We start from the raw sequence: 20,464 nt of genomic DNA, 5'->3' as shown, positions 1-20,464 counted from the left end.
ACTGATTCCAAAAATGACATCAGTTTACCCCTATCATCTCCAATTTTATGGTACAGAACATATGCAGTCTTCATCTGCTTGCCCACAGAAAATCATGAAAGCATATCTAAGAAACTAGAGCTGATGTGGTCTAAGCAATGCAATTTTCTGAATCAGGGCTCAAATAATACCAGGAATAAGCCAGGATAATTTTCTTGGTTGGGTCATGCTACCCTTACAAGTATTCTACAGTCTGCCTAGACTTTGAGATCTTCAGTGGAAGGTGTTCTCTCAATCTGACCAATGTCAGATAGGTCTGATGGAAATATAAGGAGTGATTCCCTTGAGGGGGATTCACCCAGCTTTGGACTTTTTTGATGTCCTATATATCTTACCTTTTTAATTGGCCCGTTGGAGCCACTGTTGGAGCCACTCTTAATATCAGGATGTCCTGGGAGTTCTGTCATGTGTGGGGTCATCATAAGTCAAGACCCAATTGTGGTCACATACAAAGAGCAATAAATAGCGTTTTTAAGGGATATGCTTTACATTGATTTTTATTCTGCAGATAGTTTGGTTATTTTTTTATCAATAACATTTGGTATGCTTTTATCTAGAAGTGTTTTTACACTGTATCTGTTTGAATTTTTGCAAGCACCCTTGAGTCTCAGTCCTGGGATAAACAAGGGATACAAATAAATAGCAGTAGCAACAACAACAGAAGAAGAGTGCTCCAATACAGTTATGAGTTTTAATGAGGAAACGTGCATTGATTTTTAAAATGCTTAAAATCAGATTATTTCCTAGAGTGCATCTTGCTTCAGTTACATTAATAATGTGAATATGAGTACAGGCAGTCCCCAAGTTACGAACAAGATAGGTTCTGTAGGTTTGTTCTTAATTTGAATTTTTTTTGTAAGTAAGAACAGGTACATTTTTAAAGTGTAACTCCATGTGTGTGTGTGTATGTATGTATGTGTGTGTGTGTATATATACATACATATATATATAGATTTGAATAGAATAGGGAAAGGTTAACACCCTGGGGTGTTTGTTTTGCTGAAGATTCACCTCACTTTCTGTCCCTGTGATCATTGAATTTTGAAAAATGTGGCTTGTTGTGCAAATAAGAATTGGTGATAAAGCTTCAGTGGAGAGACCTTTTCCCCATGGTAACTCTTTCAGGAGTGAATTTCCCTTCCTAGGAGTAGATCTTTCTCACATCCTATTGATGCTCCCCCATTCTTAACTATGAGCCATTTGTAAGCTGGATGTTTGTAACACAGGGACTGCCACTATATGTAAAATCTACCTTTATATCATGAAAGTTTTTCTTCTAGAAGAAATTGGTTTATGGCTCTGAGGGCATGATTGAAGTTCAAAGATTTACATAAGAAGACTTGTGGAGTTTGCCCAACAGTGGACTCATTTAAGCTAGAATTGCCACATACTGATCAGTAAAAAATTCCCACACAGTTGGAGAATTCTGCTTCATAAGATCCCTTTAATTTCTCCCATTATTACTTGAATTATCTGCAGTGAGGTACAGAAAGTGCTTCACATACAATTTTGGCTACATTTTTCTCTTAGCAACTTGATGGAAGTGGCCTTTTATTACAGGGTGGCCTAGAGCCACATAGGCGTTTGAACAATTTTGACCTTTGCTAACTTTGAATGGCTGACAGGGAGTTCAAAGAAAACCCTTTTGCCCTGAGCCAGTTAAATCATCTCTAATGTGACCCTCTTGTCTTCTCCTAAAAAGAAATTGACACAGGCTTTATTCACATTTTTCTGCACAGGTATGGGGACTTAAGGGCAGACAGGCATGGACTGACATTCCCTACACAAGGAGTCAGGATTGACCTTGGAGATAGTATAGAGAACTCTGGCTAGAGAGACAGACCTACATAATTCACTTCTACCTATCGCAAATAGGATATACAGCACTGTAGTTATGCCAGAAAATAGGGTTTCGAAGAACGGGAGTCCAATGCATACACATGAATTTATTTTGAATTACTACACTGAAAGCTGGAAAACAACCCTTTAAAGAACTATATAATCATTCCTTCCCACAAATGTGTTCCTCAGCACTTTCTCTTACATGTAAATTGTATCAGCTGCTCAAGATAGCAACTACAGTAGAACACATAAATTTGTGAAACGTTTTGGAAAGGCAAATTAAAATGTGATGTACAACTGCTCCTGTACAAATTCCCAAATGAGCTGAGAATCCCAAAGGGAAACATAGACACTAGTAAGCATGATAATTTTTTACAAGGTGTTCGTGTTAATGTTTTATTAGCCCTTACTAAGTAAATGTGTTCATTTCATAGTGAATGCAAAATGAAAACAAATAGGACCTCTAGATTTCCTTCTTTCCTGTTTAAATTTTTAACTGTTTCTTTAATAATTTTTGGTTTATCTTCTACAATTTCTCTTACATGTGCTACCCTTTTGCCAAACAAAAATCTTTATCACTCTGAACATACCTAAGCATGACCAATTCATAAATTAAGCATTGTTGGGCTTAGAATATGATTAGGAAATACCAAGCATCACCAAGGCTACCAAAACAATCCTGTCTGATAGCTTGGAGAATTACTGACAGGGATGGAAAAAAATTTGGAAAACGCACAAACAAGTTGTTGAAAAATAAACTTTCTTGACACTTAAGAATCTTGAGGATAAAAATCTTGGAGCCGACAAAATTTTTCACAGTTTGGAATTGCACAAAGTTCACACATGGTTTATTTGCAGAGGAAACAGCAGAAATATTTCAGAAATGCTATTTTTGATGTTGAAAATGCAGTTCCTGTGCAGAAAATACTGTTTTTGTGTCCATCAACTATTCTATATCATGCTTAGCCCCAGAAGCAAATGGAAGGCCCTAACTCCATTCCAACTACCAATGCCTTTTTTTCAGATGGAGAAAAGAAGCTCCATCACTAGAAAGGCAGTGACAACCCTTCTCAGAACAAATCCTGTCAAGACAAACCCTGTGATAGGTTTGCCTTAGGAGGGTTGCCATAAGTCTAAAACCACTTGAAGGCACATCATAATAATAATAATAATAATAATAATAATAATAATAATAATAATAATAATAATAATAATAATAATAACAACAACAACAACAACAACAACTTGTTCCACAAATACCATCTGCCTGTGACAAAGAACTGGTGGGATCACAAGCTGGAAAAAAGTTACAGAGAATGAGCATGCCAAACTACTCTGGGACTTCCGAATTCAGACAGACAGGACTTTGGAGCACAATACTCCTGACCTCACAATTGTGTTAAAAGACAAAGTATGGATTGTCGATGTCACAATCCCAGGTGATGGTAGGATTGAGGAGAAACAACTGGAAAAGTTGACACGATATGAGGATTTAAAAATCGAACTACAAAGATGCTGGCACAAGCCAGTCAAGGTGGTCCCAGTGGTGATCGGCATACTGGGTGCAGTGCCTAAAGACCTTGGCCTGCACTTAAACACAATCAGCGCTGACAAAATTACCATCTGCCAGCTGCAGAAGGCCACCTTACTGGGATCTGCATGCATTGTTCGCCGATACATCACACAGTCCTAGACACTTGGGAAGTGTCCGACGTGTGATCCAATTCAACAGCCAGCAGAGTGTCTGCTGTGGACTCATCTTGTTGTGTTTCTAATAATAAAAGGCCACCCTACTGGGATCTGCGTGCATCATCCGAAAATACATCACAGAGCCCTAGACACTTGGGAAGTGTTCGACTTGTGATTTTATGAAACAAAATCCAGCATATCTATCTTGTTTGCTGTGTCATACAATAATAATAATAATAATAATAATAATAATAATAATAATAATAATAATAATAGCAACATCAGATCTCTCAGTTAAGCTTTTTCTCCCAGTGGATGACAAGGATATTTCTTTGCATATATACCATTTTAAATTCCATTACCAGTTAGAGCTTGTAAAAGTTACCCTTTTGCAATCCAGTTTTCAGATCCACAAGCTTGAGGAATTCAGTAAAACGGACCCTGCTGAATATACCTCTTAGAAGACGTGTTTAGACCATCCTGAAACACAAGCAAGATAAACAACGTTATTATCCAAGATTAACAGCTTGCCTTTGAGTACATGTAAATAGACATAAAAAAGATTACAGAGTTTTGCTAGCGTTATCTTGACTATATCATATGATTCCAGCCATGGTCAGAACCAGCTGTTTTATACCTGGCTTTTGAGGTGATGTGAGCCAAGGACTCATGTTTGCCCTTCCTCTGACACCCCTCATTCTCCTCCTGCTGGGCTTTCTCTCATTTTTCTTGAAATAAAATAAAAACAGAGGTATTGATAACAAAACTAATGGAATCTTCATTATTAAAATATTGTACTGTGCTTTGTCTGTAGTGGGATTAAAATAAATTCTAGGCAAGTATAAAAGATGAAATGAGATGTAACTTGGTTCAGTTTTATCCAAATGTGCAAGCTAATTTGTTGTATGGCCCATTACAGTACTGTATGGATTGTATTCTGTGAATTGTACAGCTCTGCTTGTTCCAAGGAACATCTCTTTTAAACAGGGTTTGGTCAACAGATTAGGAAGTTTCTGGAATCTAGTATTTATCCAGTTCTGTGTTTAAGCCTCTTCCATCCTTTGCTTTCTGGGCTAATGGGAGTTGTATTGTTGAAGGCTTTCATGGCCAGAATCATATGGCTGTTGTATGTTTTCTGGGCTGTATGGCCATGTTCCAGAAGTATTCTCTCCTGACATTTCGCCCACATCTATGGCAGGCATCCTCAGAGGTTGTGAGGTATATGGAGAAACTAAGCAAGGAAGGTTTATATATCTGTGGAAGGTCCTGGGTGGGAAAAAGAACTCTTGTGTGTTGGAGGCCAGTGTGAATGTTGTAATTAATCACATTGATTAGCATTAAATAGCCTTCCAAGCTTCACATCCTGGCCTGGGGAAATGCTTTGTTCAGAGTCGTTAGCTGCCCCTGATTGACTCGTGTCTGGAATTCTTCTGTTTTTAAAGTGTTACTCCTTATTTACTGTTCTGATTTTGGAGTTTTTTAAAATACTGGTAGCCATATTTTGTTCATTTTCATGGTTTCCTCTTTTATGTTGAAATTGTTCACATGCTTGTGGATTTCAGTGGCTTCTCTGTGTAGTCTGACATGATAGTTGTTGGAGTGGTCGAGCATTTCTGTGTTCTCAAATAATTTACTGTGTCCAGGTTGGTTCATCCATTGTTCTGCTATGGCTGACTTCTCTGGTTGAGTTAGTCTGCAGTGCCTTTCATGACTCGTGTTTGGATGCTGCGTTTGGTGGTCCCTATGTAGACTTGTCCACAGCTGCATGGTATACAGTAAACTCCTGCAGTTTCCTTGCTTAGTTTCTTAGTTTCTCCATACCTCACAACCTCTAAGGATGCCTGCCATAGATGTGGGTGAAACGTCAGGAGAGAATCCTTCTGGAACATGACCATACAGCCTGGAAAACACACAACAACCCTAGTGGGAGTTGGTTGTTGCTATTGTTGTGTACCTTCAAATTGTCTCCAATTTATGGAGACCCTAAGGTGGACCTATCACAGCGTTGTCTGGGGCAAAGAGTGTATGACTTGCACAAGGTCACCCAGAGGGTTTTCATGGCCAAGAAGGGATTCAAACCCTGGACACCAGAGTTGTAGTCCAACACTCAAACCATTACACCATGCTGTCCAAGACATTTAGAAGGTGCTATGCTGATGTATCCCATTGTATCTTCTTAAGCATTGAGATCTGCTACCGTGTTTCCCCGAAAATAAGACCTCCCCAAAGAATAAGACCTAGCAGGGTTTTGGGGGGATTGCCAAATATAAGGCCTCCCCTGAAAGTAAGACCTAGCAACTAAGGCTACAGCAGAGTTCCATTGGGAAGCATGGCTGCCGGGCAGAACCAGCACTCATACACACACCGGAGGGAGGGAGGGAAAGTGCTTGCTTTCTGTGCCTCGCTCCCTGCCTTGCCTGTCCCCCAGCCGAGGCTTGAAAAACCTTCCGTGGCTGCTACTGCGCTGCCGTTTCTTCCTTCCTTCCGTCTCCCTCCTGGCCATGCTGCCTTGCTTCCCAGAGGCTTCTGATTGGCTCCTGGAGCCAGGGCAAGGGAGGGTGGGAGGGAGGGAAGGAAGAGGGCTTTCGTCCTGCTGCTTTTGCTCCTTAAAGGTACAGGACGCATTGGGATTCTCCTCTCATCTTCCTATCCTATGCCATGAAACTGATTATTTTATACTATTATTCTATTGCCATATTATTATCATCATATTCTGTTACTATTATTATATCCCATTATTATATTATCCTATTAATATATTTTAAATCATTATATTATATTTTTCTATTATTATTATTATATCATTATATTATTATTATATTATTATTCTATTATATTTTCATATTATATTATTATTCTGTTATTATTAAATTCCATTTTATATTACCCTATTAATATATTTTATATCATTATATTCTATACTATTATTCTATTATATTATCATATTATTATTTTATTATTATTAGCATATTCTGTTATTATTATTATATCCCATTTTATATTATCCTATTAATATATTTTATATCATTCTATTCCATTTTATTATTCTATTATATTATCCTATTATTATTATATTATTATGCTATTCTGTTATTATATCCCATTATTATATTATCCTATTAATACCATATTATTATCATTTTCTGTTATTATTATATCCTATATTATATTATCTCATTAATATATTGTATATCATTATATTATTATTATTATATTATCATATTATTATTATAGTATATTATATTATTCATCATTCATGACTACATTGAAACTAGAATAGAGAGAAATCAGCGTGGAAACCTTGTGAAACCTAAACTGCAAGAGGTACCATAGATTGTTGCACATGTAAATAATGGTAGTAACAAGAAATTATTCATAGGATTCATAGTTTGTCTGGTTATGCTGGTTTGTGATGACAACTACTTTACAGTATATAATAAATGTTCATTTTGTTGTTCAACAATAAATGTGAGCTCTTCTTCCTCTTATCCCCTGAAAATAAGACCTAGTGCATCTTTGGGAGCAAAAATTAATATAAGACCCTGTCTTATTTTCGGGGAAACAGGGTAGGAAATCTCTCTACTTCAAAATGTTCAATATTTGGAGATATAGGAAAGTTTTTTTTCTGCAGTGACACCCAGGTTGAAAAAAAGGCCAGCCTCATTCTTGAGGTCTGATTAGCATGATGCTGGCCTCAATTTGGTTCTGATGCTAAAGGGTGGGTTTCTGTCCATTTTTTTTGTACTTTTGCACACACATGGGCTGTTGGCATAATTTTCAAGTGAAAGTAATGGAAAGGATGGATGGGGGGAAGGAGTCCAGGATTCCAGGGCCAAATACAACAAATACATTGCCTTTTCCCCACCCAGACATGTAGTGAAATAAGTATTCTTAGCATCAAAGCACTAGTACTTTTGATTGACAGAAATTATGACATTATCTGCATTTCCTCTCAGGCTCCCCATTCACTGTGAGCTGGATGTAATCCTCACAGTATCTGGAGGGGAAATGGATTTTCTCAGCAACAGATAAATTAACTAGAAATCTTTTTAACTTGAGATTGAAATGGAAGGAAATGTAGTGCCATTTCACCCCTCCCCCTACACTGATATAGATAGGCTTGCTGTTACCACAGTGTGGCATCTTGTCTGAGGCATGTAATGAAATTTTCAGTAAGACTGAATATCCCTTATCCAAAATGCTTGGGACCAGATGTCTTTTAGAGTTTGGATTTTTCTTTTAGATTTTAGAATATTTGCATATACATAATGAGGTATCTTGGAGATGGAACCCAAAACTAAACCAGATTTTTAAATGCATATTTAAATTGTATATAATATTTTCATAATTTTGTACATGCCACAAAGTTTGTGTACACTGACTCATCAGAAAGCAAAGATGTCACTATTTTAGGTACCCATGTGAAGAATTTTGGAGTATTCCAGTTTTTGGTATTTTGCCTAAGAGATGTCACTGTTCTCCCATTAATTAAAAAGGGAACGTTGATCTTCTCTCTTTCTGTTTCTAATCGGATACTCTTTCTTCTTTAGGTTCAATGCAAGTAATGAATAAGACAAGGCGGATCATGGAACAAGGAGGTTCCCACTTCATTAATGCCTTTGTGACAACACCCATGTGCTGTCCTTCACGCTCCTCTATTCTCACAGGAAAATACGTCCACAATCACAACACCTACACCAACAATGAAAACTGTTCTTCTCCGTCCTGGCAGGCCCAGCATGAAATCCACACCTTTGCAGTGTACCTCAATAACACAGGTTATAGAACAGGTAAGTCCTATACAGAAAGACTCCTTTTTTGTAAGATTTTAGGCCCAGTTTTGCCCTTGGGCTGGAAACTCTGATGCAAAGAGAAAACAACATATAGCTTGTGGCTGATTGGCAAATGCAACTGAATTTCATCCATTCAAAGACATATAGCTCATTAAATTCAGTCGATATTACCAGGAATGGTAATAATATTAGAAAATATTTGAAAAAATATGTAAGTGATTGTTTGGAATGTTGAAAAATCCTGAAGAGAAGAATGGGCTTATTCTGCACATAATTTCCACATGGTTATTTATGTTGAAAACAGTATTTTTTGCACAGTAAAACTGGGAAGGAAGTTTCTTTTGTGTTGAAAATCCGTACATTATGGAGAAAACTGGGCTAGAACCTTCTGCTGTTCTAGATCACTAAGACAGCATATTCTAGATCAGTGGGACAATAGGAAGAATTTAGATGTTCTAGAGTGAAACTTAGTTTCATATCAAATTGGAAATTAAAGTCATTTGAAGTGTACACACAGATTTGTTTACATAGAAAGTTCAAGAAAAAACCATTTCTGGAGAAAGCAGAACATCTTCCACATCTGTTCCCCTTTTCACCTTCTTGTTCATTTCTGTTTCATTTATGTCACAGAAATGTGCACCTGCTACTTTAATTTTGAGGTCTGCCATTGAAGTAGATTGTTGCCATCCATACTCTTAATGTAGTCCAGTAGCAGGAAGTGTTGTTTTACCTGTTACACTTTTTGCCATTCAACTCCATCTCATGGGATTGATAGTTTTTGGAGCATTTATAGTTCTCTGACAGGGAGTTCCTCGCTAAGCACCAAATCTGAGGATTCCATAAGATGAAGTTATGGCAGTCAGAGTGGTATCAACCCACTGTAATTGTTTAGTGTCAAAGAAAGACTCCAGGTTAATTTGCCATGTCAAAGCTGTTTTCACAAGCCAACATCAGCCAGACTCTTATAAACAACAATAAAGAGGTTAGCTACAATTGCTGTGAAAATGAATGGAATACAGAGCTATGTGGTAAAGGTAAACTACATAGATTGGTTGTCTGTACAGGTATTGCCAGTAATGGCATAAATCCATTAATCACAGCTCTGGCTAATATCCACTGATGCCTTTGGTGTGGACCCACATGTCCATCTTTTGGTAGCACATTGTAATTAAGATTTCCTACTATATAATTGAATACCTGCTAAGTTTTATCACTGTTGACGTGTTCAAAATGAGATTATTATTGAATACTATTCTAAAGCTGAAGAGCAATAATTTATTTTATGGTTTATAGAACAATAAAATTGTCCAGCCAGACTGGAGCCTTGAAATGTTAGATGAATGTAAAGGTTGACTGATAAATATAATAACAGGGATTTTTAGCTTCTTGTGTTGTAAGTATTCTCTGTGGAAGCAGTAGAAAAAGGATAATTTCAACCTTTTTTCTACTCAGAAGAAAATCCATCTGCCGTTGAGAAAATGTGAATCCTTCTTTTACTTAGCAGATGTTTCCCTTAGTTTTATTTCTGAAGGCATTACTGTATACTGAGCCTACAAGATATGCCACAGGCAAAAGTTAACTCCAGGTCATGTTGTTGTTTTACATCTTGGAAAAGGCATCACATAGATCACAGTTGCCTGATCTTTTAGGGCCAAATTGTGAAAAATTATAATATTTGACAGTTAAAATGTAATATTCCACAGTAGTACTGGTACCATGACTCAAGATGTTGAAGCATAAAGTAAGTTGAATACACCATGAAAATAAACTTGACAGTAAGCTGTTTATACTATATGTCTTTAAAAACCTATTTTGAGAAATATTCTAATTGTTTTCAATATCTTTTTAAAAGGCCTTACATTACCAAGACATGCACTCATAATTGATGACCAATCTCAAGTTAATTGAGAACTAATATGGAACCATTGTTATATTATACCCACCACAACAACCTTGATCTCAACATATAAGAAAAAATGTAAATCAAAATCAAAACTTTTTTTATCTTCATAGGAATTTGAAATACCAGTTTGCTTATAGTGGATATGAAGGCCCAGAATACATTAGGGCTTATAATGTGTAAAAAATGTTGTAGCAATCAGAATTAGATTTTACCACTCAGCTCATTTCCATTTTCTTCATTCGTCATAGATGAAGCAAACAGAGTTCATTGCGACTGCTTCCTTTTTTCTTTTCTGTGATCCCAGTAGACTGCAAAGTGTATTTAGGATCTCATCTGTGCATTGTTAAAAGCATTCTCTACAATGTACAACCAGTCTGTCAACAAAAATTTACAGAACATTTTCATAATTACCGAAATCAATGACTTATATCATTCAATCACTGCACTGTGTTTACTCAAATTTGAAAAAGTAAACCTTGAATGAATTTTTGCTGTAGGGCTTAACCAGTTCTCACTCTGACTTCATTTTCTCACTGCAGTTTTCACTGTAACCAATGAGAGGATTTAGGTGGGAAGAATGAGTACATTTAGCATTTAGAGAACTGAAAGACTTAAGACTTAGCTGGCGCTCTGTTGAAGCCAAGATCATAACTACAACTTGTTTTAATATATTGAAGTGTAGTATGCAGGTATGGGAAGGAATACATTTACATGAATAAATTGAACATTTATCTGCTGTTCTTAGTGTTCACTCAAATCCATGTGTATTTCTTCTATTTTTTTTCTTTTTTCATGCTTTTCTGTAAACCATTTTTCACCTTTCAAACTCTGGGGATCCAGGATTAAATGGATGTGGTGGCATCAGTTTAATAATCAAGTATACTCCTCTGCTTCGTAGTCTCAACAAGTCTAGACTATAATCAAGAACTTGCAAAGTTGGTTTAAAAAAAGAATGAATATAATGACATGGTGAAGCCATACACACTTAAGCAATAATAGGATGATGCTCTGGGTCCTATGAACAGAGGAACAGCTATGCTTGAACTTACCAAAGATCTATATACGTTGTCCAGTATTTTATTTACACAGATACATTGCAATTGTTATACTATCTCTAGCAGACTGTGTGGATCATAATAAACTATGGCATGTTCTTGGTGGTATGGGGATATTAAGTCACCTTGTCTGTCTCCTGAGAAATCTGTATAAATACCAAGTAGCCACAGTAAGAACAGATCACGGAACAACAGACTGGTTCAAGATTGGGAAAGGAGTATAGCAGGGCTGCATACCTCCCTATTCAACTTGTACGCAGAACACATCATGCGACATGCGGGGCTTGAGGAATCCAAGGCCGGAGTTAAAATTGCTGGAAGAAACATTAACAACCTTAGGTATACAGATGATACCACTCTGATGGCTGAAAGTGAGGAGGAGCTGAGGAGCCTTATCACCAAAGTGAAAGAAGAAAGTGCAAAAGCTGGGTTGCAGTTAAACGTCAAGAAAACCAAGATCATGGCAACTACACCTATTGATAACTGGCAAATAGAGGGAGAAAACGTGGAGGCAGTGACAGACTTTATATTTCTAGGCGCAAAGTTCACTGCAAATGCAGACTGCAGCCAGGAAATCAGAAGATGTTTACTTCTTGGGAGGAGAGCAATGGCCAACCTTGACAAAATAGTGAAGACCAGAGACATCACACTGGCAACGAAGGTCCGCATAGTCAAAGCAATGGTATTCCCCATAGTAACCTATGGATGTGAGAGCTGGACCATAAGGAAGGCTGAGCGAAGGAAGATAGATGCTTTTGAACTCTGGTGCTGGAGGAAAATCCTTGAGAGTGCCTTGGACCGCAAGAAGATCCAACCAGTCCATCCTCCAGGAAATGTTTACTGCTGATGAGCTAGAGTGTGTATTTTCAGTAATGAAATAGTTAACAGCAGGCTAGTTTTGACTGATAGTCTGTTGTGATTGCTATGACCTATCAAGCTTGATTTCCTGCCTTTGAGGGTTGGAACTTCCTCCGGACAGAGGAATGTTGTTATCTAATCTCCGTGGTATTCGTCTTGAGCTTTCGCTGAAGATGGACTATGAATGCAATGCTCTGAAGCTGAGAAATGCAAACTGTAAATAGACATGTAAATAAAGTTAATCAACAGTTGAACTTCGTCTACTGGAGTGTTTGTTTGACCAGTGCTGTTTCTCAGCATGGGAATACAGTCTGGAGAAGGAGGTGAGACCGGGATGATGAATTTTGGAATTCACTCTGCACCCCATCATCCCCTGACAATCATGAGGAGACAGGAAAGCTTGGAAAAGATCACGATGCTGGGGAAAATGGAAGGAAAAAGGAAGAGAGGCCGACCGAGGGCAAGATGGATGGACGGTATCCTTGAAGTGACTGGCTTGACCTTGAAGGAACTGGGGGTGGTGACAGCCGACAGGGAGCTCTGGCGTGGACTGGTCCATGAGGTCACGAAGAGTCGGAGACAACTAAACAACTGAGCAGCAGCAGCAGCAGCAGCAGAGATAATATGTATCAGCCATGACTGTTAGTACAGTATTAACAAACTTGATCCCTACCACCTTTGACTATGCTAACTATGGTTAATGAAAGCTACACGTTCTCCACCCAAGTAGTAGGACAGGCATGAAAAGCATCAAAGGTCTTGGGGGCATTTGTTTAGCCCCCTGGCTATGGTTGAAACAAAAAAGTTTTTTAAGGCAAAAATAAGTTGGTGCAATAGCATCATTTTTAAAGCATTCTGAGTATACCTATAGGATTAAATGGAAATATGTATATGACTTAAACTGGCTAGTAGCTTACAGAAATGTAAATGAGAATTATGCTATTATCTTAATTTATGCATCGTTTGGCTTTAGGCAGAAGCCTATTAATGGCTGATACATATCAGGTGTGGCTAACATGTCTATACATCTCTCTTTAAACTGGATGTAAGACACTGTTCTTTTCCACCCAGTGCAGAATCTCCTGCTGTCCCTTACAGGAGAGGAGATAGTTTAGAAAAGGAATAAATAACTGAAATTCTGAGAGAAAGGAAAAGGAAACCCTATCCCTGGAAGTGCACCTTCATTTCTCCTCACCTATTTGTCTGTATCTTCCTCCTCTGAAGTGCCTCTCTTATTCTACCTTTCCTCACTAATAAGCAATTGCTGCTGCAATATGTAGGCCCTTTCAGGGACTGACAGTTAACAGCAGGAAATTGGAAGTGGAGCTGCACAGATGGAGTGGTACACGGCTCTCTCTTCAATGTAGGATTTCAGCTTTTGTTGTCCATATCTCAAGACTGGTGTGGCACCCTCACTTCTCTAACAATCTACACTCTGATACCCATTCTTGTTCCTATACCCATGTGAACGCAGCATGGTGCAGGAGTTTGAACATTAGACTGTGACCTGGCAACCAAGGTGTTAATCCTCAGCCAGCCATGGCTATTCACTGGGCACCCTTGGGCAAGTCACTCTCAACCTTAGAAAAAAGCAACTCTTGCTAAGCAAACCCTATCTTGGGGATATCGTAAGTCGAACACTACTTGAAGGCACACAACAACATTTTCTCTCTCAGCCTCAGAAGAAGGCAAATGTAATGGCAAATTCCCTCAGCCCTGTGATAGGTTCACCATAAATTGGAAATGACTTGAATGCACTCAACAACAGTGAAGCACATTAAGATTGAAGAAAGATTTGAAAGATTAGAGTAAAATTAATTGTTTTCTTGCTACTAGTAAACTAGTTTTGTAGGTTTCTTTATGATATAAGGTTTTGCTAGATTATTTATTCCAAGCAGCAAATAAATAAAATAACAAACATATTTCTGCAATAGGTGCTTTTCAAAAATTATCCTTTTCTCACACATTTTGGTGAGAGAATTGAGAAAAGGAACTGCATGGTCTGCTGGTATATTAGAAGTCTCCTTTAGCTTGGTAGCAAAGAACTTTTGTATGACCTGTTGTTTTTAGCCACTTCTTGTAGATGCATGGTTAGCTTGTTCTTGCAGTCTATTTTATGACTAGATCCAACTAACAAAGAAGTACTTCTCCTTTCACATGTCAACTTGCAGATTTCTCAACTCCGCTTTCCATCCTTTTCCACCCCACCTCACCCCAGCGGATGTTTGCAGATGTATTCAGCTTTAAAGGATCATCATCCTAACTCGTTATTTTATTTGCACAATGACATTATTTTCCAGGCATCAATGACAATTATGGCTTCAAAATATTCTGAGCCAGAATGGATATTGCTCACTGGAAAAATGCTGTATTGTGTGTGCGCTCAGGTGAACCAGCCAGAACTAGGTTCTTGATACTTTGTTGGAAACATGTAGGAGTATATTATCATAATGTGTCAACAACATTTCATTATCTGATTGAGTGTGTGTGGGGGGGGGGGGGGGGACAGGAACTGACAGATAGAGAGACATAGAGAGACAATGTATGTATTTGACTGTTGCAATCATGGAAAACAAAGTTTGCAACTGCAGTGCATTGAACATAGTGTGATAAGAGATATCTTGGAACTGGACTTTGTTTTCATCTCAGCTAGCAGCTAAACACAGGAGAAGCTGGCTGAACGCCTTCTTTGTCTCTCTACTTTTGATCTCTTCAGGGCTGTGGAAAGTTTCCCCGGGGCTCTTTATGTATGAATTTGATTACTGTTTAGAAAATGCTAGTGTTGTAACCAAATATTAAGGCTCTGCATATCGGATTCATACAGACAGTGAAGAGTTGTTCCAGTGTGCCAGCCAACCCTACCCTTAAAGGGAGTTTCTTGTCTTTGCTTTTATTACATGCTGTGGGAAGTTGGGCAGGAAGGCAATGTATGTAAACATGTCAAGTTAGATGAGGGATTAGTCTGTGGAAGATCGGCCACTTGCACGCTGAATCACTGCTGCATAAAAGAGTGGCCAATGGAGCTCTTTGGATCAAGAGCATTTGGCAAAAAGAATGGAAGTGAAAACAAAGGCCTATTGCATTGGGGATTTCTTGGTGTCAAAAATGCCTTTGCTAAAGGTTCCTTGTATAAACATTTACAGAAAGAATTTTCCATGTTGTTATTTTTTCATAATTGGGTGCATCTTCTTCCTGGAGAGAACACTTAAAGTGAAAAATGTTATTAGGCAAGATAGAGGAGACCTAGTGGTGCCTCATTTCCTGCATATTTTTAAAGAAATAAGGTATGTTCTTGCTATTTGTTTTCAGCGGAACTAAAATCATAAATCCCAAGAAGCAGAGAACTTGAATAAGTAGTGTTTTTCAAGTATAGCTCTAGGAATTTCTAGATAGCATGCTATCCAAATGATATTCCAATAGTTGAGTTTGGTTTGCTAATTGTAGTCACTCACTAATAGAGATTTTATTCATAGCTGCTGCCTATGTGTTTCAAGGGCAATTTCATTTGTTTTCCTCAGCAAACAGAAGCCATTGCTTCTGCGGTTCTGCCTTTATCCTGATCTCTACCTTGAACAAAATAAGAGGGATGACACAACTATTTGGTGGATCCTGTTAGTAGAAGTGGGTGGATGACAGTGTGTTCAACATCAAATTCCACCCATCTGTGATCTAAGTTAAAGGCTTCCCTATTGAATGGAAGTGCACTTAGCACCAGAACTGATGAAAAGACATTAGTTTTAGTAAGATTTTCATTAGCTTCAAAAAGTGTCCTCTTTCTCAGTTACTGTTTTGAAAGAAATACATTGTCTTACGTTGTCTGTATTTGCCCCGGTTATTTCACTAATTTTCATAGAACCACATGACATCTTTGCCTTAGAATCATGGAATTTGAAGAGACCACATGGGCCATCCAGTCCAACCCCTTGCCATTTAGGAAAAACACAATCAAAGTACCTCCGACAAATGGTCATCCAGCGTCTGTTTAAAACAGTGTTTCTCAACACAGTTTACCAGCTGTCAGGATTTCTGGGAGTTGAAGGCCAAAAATATCTGGGGACTCCAGATTGAGAACCACTTCTCTAGGTCCTTCAGCACAACTCTATAGTTAACCTCTGGAGAAAGTTGACCATAGAGCCATACTGGAAGATGTAGAGTTCCCTAGACAGAACATATTAATCAAATCCATGAATAATCAAATCTGCAAAAAAAAAAAAAAAAAAGGGACCCTCAAATGTGGAGGAATTACTGTAGACATTACATTGAATACTCATCTCTGTTCCCATGAACAGTGGTTTACTGCGGTTAAGACAAACAATTGGTTTTTGTCCACATTCATGAGTGTTCCAGGAAGGAGATTACCAAACAAGGAGAAGACACACACACCAAATACAGTACAGATGTAGCTCGTAGTAGAGATAAAAGTAAGAAGCAAAGCATTTTTACAACACTATGCTCAACATCAAATTCTGTACATTACTTGAATCAGCAGAGATCAATGAAACTATGACTGGAGGAGGGCAGGTATTGTCCCTAACTTCAAGAAGGGGGGAAAAGAGGACCCAAACAATTCCCGTCCAGTGAACCTGACATCAATAACAGGAGCAGATCATTAAGGAGGCAGTATGCAATCACTTAGATAGGAATGCTGTGATTACTAAAAATCAGCATGAATTCTTAAAAACAAAATGGCAGACTAATCATATCTCTTTTTTTGATAGCGTTACAAGCTTGGTAGATGCAAGGAATGCTCTGGATGTAGCATATCTTGATTTAAGTAAAGCCTTTAACATGTTCCCCATAATCTTCTTGCAAAAACAGTAATAAAATGTGGGCTAGACAATACTACTGTTGATTTTTAATTGGATAAGTGACCAAACCCAAAGAGTGTTCACCAGTGCTTCCTCTTCATCCTGGAAAGAAGTGACTAGTGGAGTGCCGCAGGGTTCAGTTCTGGGCACAGTACTGTTCAACATATTTATTCATGATTTGGATGAAGGTTTAAAATGCATTCTTATCAAGTTGGCAGATGACACCAAATTAGGAGGGATAGCTAATACTCCAAAAGACAGGATGAGAATTCAAAACAACTTTAAAAGATTGGAGAACTGGGCCAAAACTAGCAAAATGAATTTCAATAGGGAGAAATGTAGGATGCTACATTTAGGTAGAAAAAAAAGAAAATGCACAGATACAGGATGGCTTGACAACAGTGCATGTGAAAAAGATCTTGGAATCTTAATAGACAACAAATTGAATATGAGCCATAAGTGTGATGCAGCAACTAAAAAAGCCAATGGGATTTTGGGCTGCATCAAAAGGAGTATAGTGTCTAAATCAGGGGAAGTCATGGTTCCTCTCTATTCTGCTTTGGTCAAACCTCACCTGTAATACTGTTTCCAGTTCTGGACACCACAATTCAAGAGAGATATTGACAAGCTGGGACGTATCCAGAGGATGGTGACTAAAATAATCAAAGATCTGAAGACCATGCCCTTTGAGGAGCAGCTTAAAAAGCTATGTTTAGCCTGCAGAAGAGAAGGTTGAGAGCTCGCCATGCTTAAATATTTGAAAGGCTGTCATAAGGAAGAGGGAGCAGACTTGTTTTCTGCTTCCCTGGAGACTGTGACTCGGAGCATTGGGTTCAAATGACAGGAAAAGAGATTCCACCTGAACATTAGGAAGAACTCACTGACTGAAAGAGCTGTTCAGCAGTGGAACTGTCTGTCTCAGAGTGTGGTGGAAGCTCCTTTTTTGGCAGGGGTTTTTACTAGATGGCCCATGTGGTCTCTTCCAACTCTTATTCTATGATTATATGCCTGTTCCAACATCAGTACACATTTAACCCTCAGTTTCTGTGGGTTTTGCATACACAGATTCACTCAACTTCAGATGGAAAACATTTGGGGGAAACTGTGTGGTACGCTTCATCTCTCTTTCATCTCACCTGTTTTGTGGTGGTCTCAGATGATGATGATGACTCTTTCCAGCATTGGCCCAGTAATTGCTTAAAAAGAAAATGTATAACCCCCATCCCACCCCAGTGCACTTTGCTAAATCCACACAAATGGAGTTTCTTTATTTAAGTGACTTAACCACCCCCAGATTTGGCTATCTGTGTGGAGTCCTGGAATTAATCCTCTGCAAATACTAGGTCAATGCAAACAATCATTTCAATATAAAATTGATATTCCATGAATTTATAAGAACTCTGAATGTGGTGTAGAATGCAGTCAGTTAAAAGCCACCGTACAAAGTGTTCCTGGTGTTTCCTATAAAGTATTATTCAGCAAAAAGGTTTTTAAGTTCACCAGTAGTTGTTACTATGCTCAGCAGGAATAGATAATATGATAATAAGTTTGTTGTAACCTTTTGTAAATAAGTAGCTGCTTGTACAGGGAAGGAAATTGCTCAAAGTCAAACAGAAAAAGGGCAAACAGCGGAAACACACTATCTTAAGATTGCACAATAAGTCAGAGCCAGAATAGGGACTATGGTCTCTGAGTCACTCTGTTTCTCTTAACCACTAAAACTGGATCAGTTTCCTCTAGGGCTTCTCCGTTTTTGCTGTCTGCATTATACTAAAAGTAAAAAAAGAAGACCCAAATTACACATTAAATTAAGAAAAGTATGATTTATTTGCAGCAGAAGTTCTAGAATGACAATAGGCGTGATACCTGAGTAGTTTTAGGCCCTTTCCACACAGCTGTATAAAATCTACATTGAACTGGGTTGAATGACAGTGTGGACTCAGACAATCCAGTTCAAAGCAGATATTGTGGATTATCTGCCTTGATATTCTGCTTTATATGGCTGTGTGGAAGGGCCCTTAGAAAGCTTCTATAATGAAATACACTTACTGAAATTCACCACAACAGAGATGTGTGAAAAGATGGTGAAGAAGAATGGGTGCTGAACTAAGGTGGAATCTGGTGTGTTGCCTTATAGTCCAGTTTTATTGTGTATCCAATTCAGTAGCTCAGTGTGTTTTTTCTTAGGTTTTGTCCTTCACTGTCTCTGAGCTACAGTTCACACATTTCCTTTACATATTCTTAATTTTTTCATTTCTTGAAGTATTTTACAATAATCAACAGAACATGCTAGGAGTATTCTTGTTATGAGAAAGAGTCCGTGTTCAGACTTATGGGAGAGTCAATTCTGATGGTACTGTTCCTCATAAAGATCCTTTATCAGGAAACAACCTTATCCTGTGTCACACCTAAATTTCAAGATGTGCTCTCATTCCAGACTAAACAATTGCCCCACATTTTTTTACATCCAGAAAACATGTTCATACATAGACACAAATTAGTCCAGTGTACTACTTAGATTGCTTTTCCCTCTCTTTTTATTGTTTTATTTTAGATTTGGTAGGCATTGCCTACGTACAATTTTTGGCCAAAAGAATGGTCTAGATCAGGGGTCCCCAAACTAAGGCCCGGGGGCCGGATGCGGCCCTCCAAGGCAATTTACCTGGCCCCCGCCCTTAGTTTTAGACTTAGGCTCGCCCGAAGTCTGAAATGACTTGAAACACAACAACAACAACAACAACAACAATCCTAATTAACTTGACTATCTCATTGGCCAAAAGTAGGCCCATACTTCCCATTGAAATTCTGGTTGTTGGTTAAAATTGTTCTTATTTTTAAATATTGTATTGTTCTTTCATTGTTGTTGTTGTTTTTTGTTTTGTTTTTTGCACTACAAATAAGACATGTGCAGTGTGCATAGGAATTTGTTCATATTTATTTTTTTCAAATGATAATTCAGCCCCTCAACAGTCTGAAAGATTGTGGACTGGCCCGCTGCTCAAAAAGTTTGAGGACCCCTGGTCTAGATATTTAATTTAAAACATTAGAATGCACGGGAATAAATTGATGAACTCCTCTGTAAAATGATAATAAAATAAATATCCACAAACCTAGAGAAAGTGAAATCAATAACAAGAATAGGGAAATATGCATAAAATTTCATCATTCATTACCCCTAGCAGTACTTTATCAAAAGTGGATTTTTGTGTAGTGTCTTAAGATAAACTGTTTGATTTATACAAAACTTTTGGTTAGATAAGCCAAGATCATCCCATTCGGAAATAGCACTAGAAGGTCTTAATAACCTATATTTTCTTAGAGAAAATGTTAACAAAAAAGCTGTTTTGAAGCAAAAACTTAATTTTACAAAACAAAATTGTTGTTGAAAATTTTTGTTGGTCATCTCAATGTCTTGAGACATCCTTTCCCATCCAGGATAAGATTTATTATAATTTCTGTATATTACAGGTTATTATT

At 37.9% G+C, this 20,464-nt stretch overlaps 1 protein-coding gene across 3 annotated transcripts in view; it reads left to right on the top strand.

Annotated features, from left to right (window-relative positions):
* The window catches only part of sulf2 (sulfatase 2), a 364,375-nt gene that overhangs the window by 265,570 nt on the left and 78,341 nt on the right, over window positions 1-20,464 (top strand). For all 3 annotated transcript variants that reach the window (XM_008110106.3, XM_008110107.3, XM_003220618.4), the window contains one exon: window positions 8,121-8,360. In XM_008110106.3, coding sequence (XP_008108313.2) covers window positions 8,121-8,360 — 240 coding nt within the window. The remainder of the gene's footprint in view (window positions 1-8,120; window positions 8,361-20,464) is intronic.

This window comes from Anolis carolinensis, chromosome 4, assembly GCF_035594765.1.
Source record: "Anolis carolinensis isolate JA03-04 chromosome 4, rAnoCar3.1.pri, whole genome shotgun sequence".
NCBI classification, from domain to species: domain Eukaryota; kingdom Metazoa; phylum Chordata; class Lepidosauria; order Squamata; family Dactyloidae; genus Anolis; species Anolis carolinensis.
Note: the sequence above shows the minus strand (reverse complement) of the source record. Positions and strands in the feature narration are given on the sequence as shown.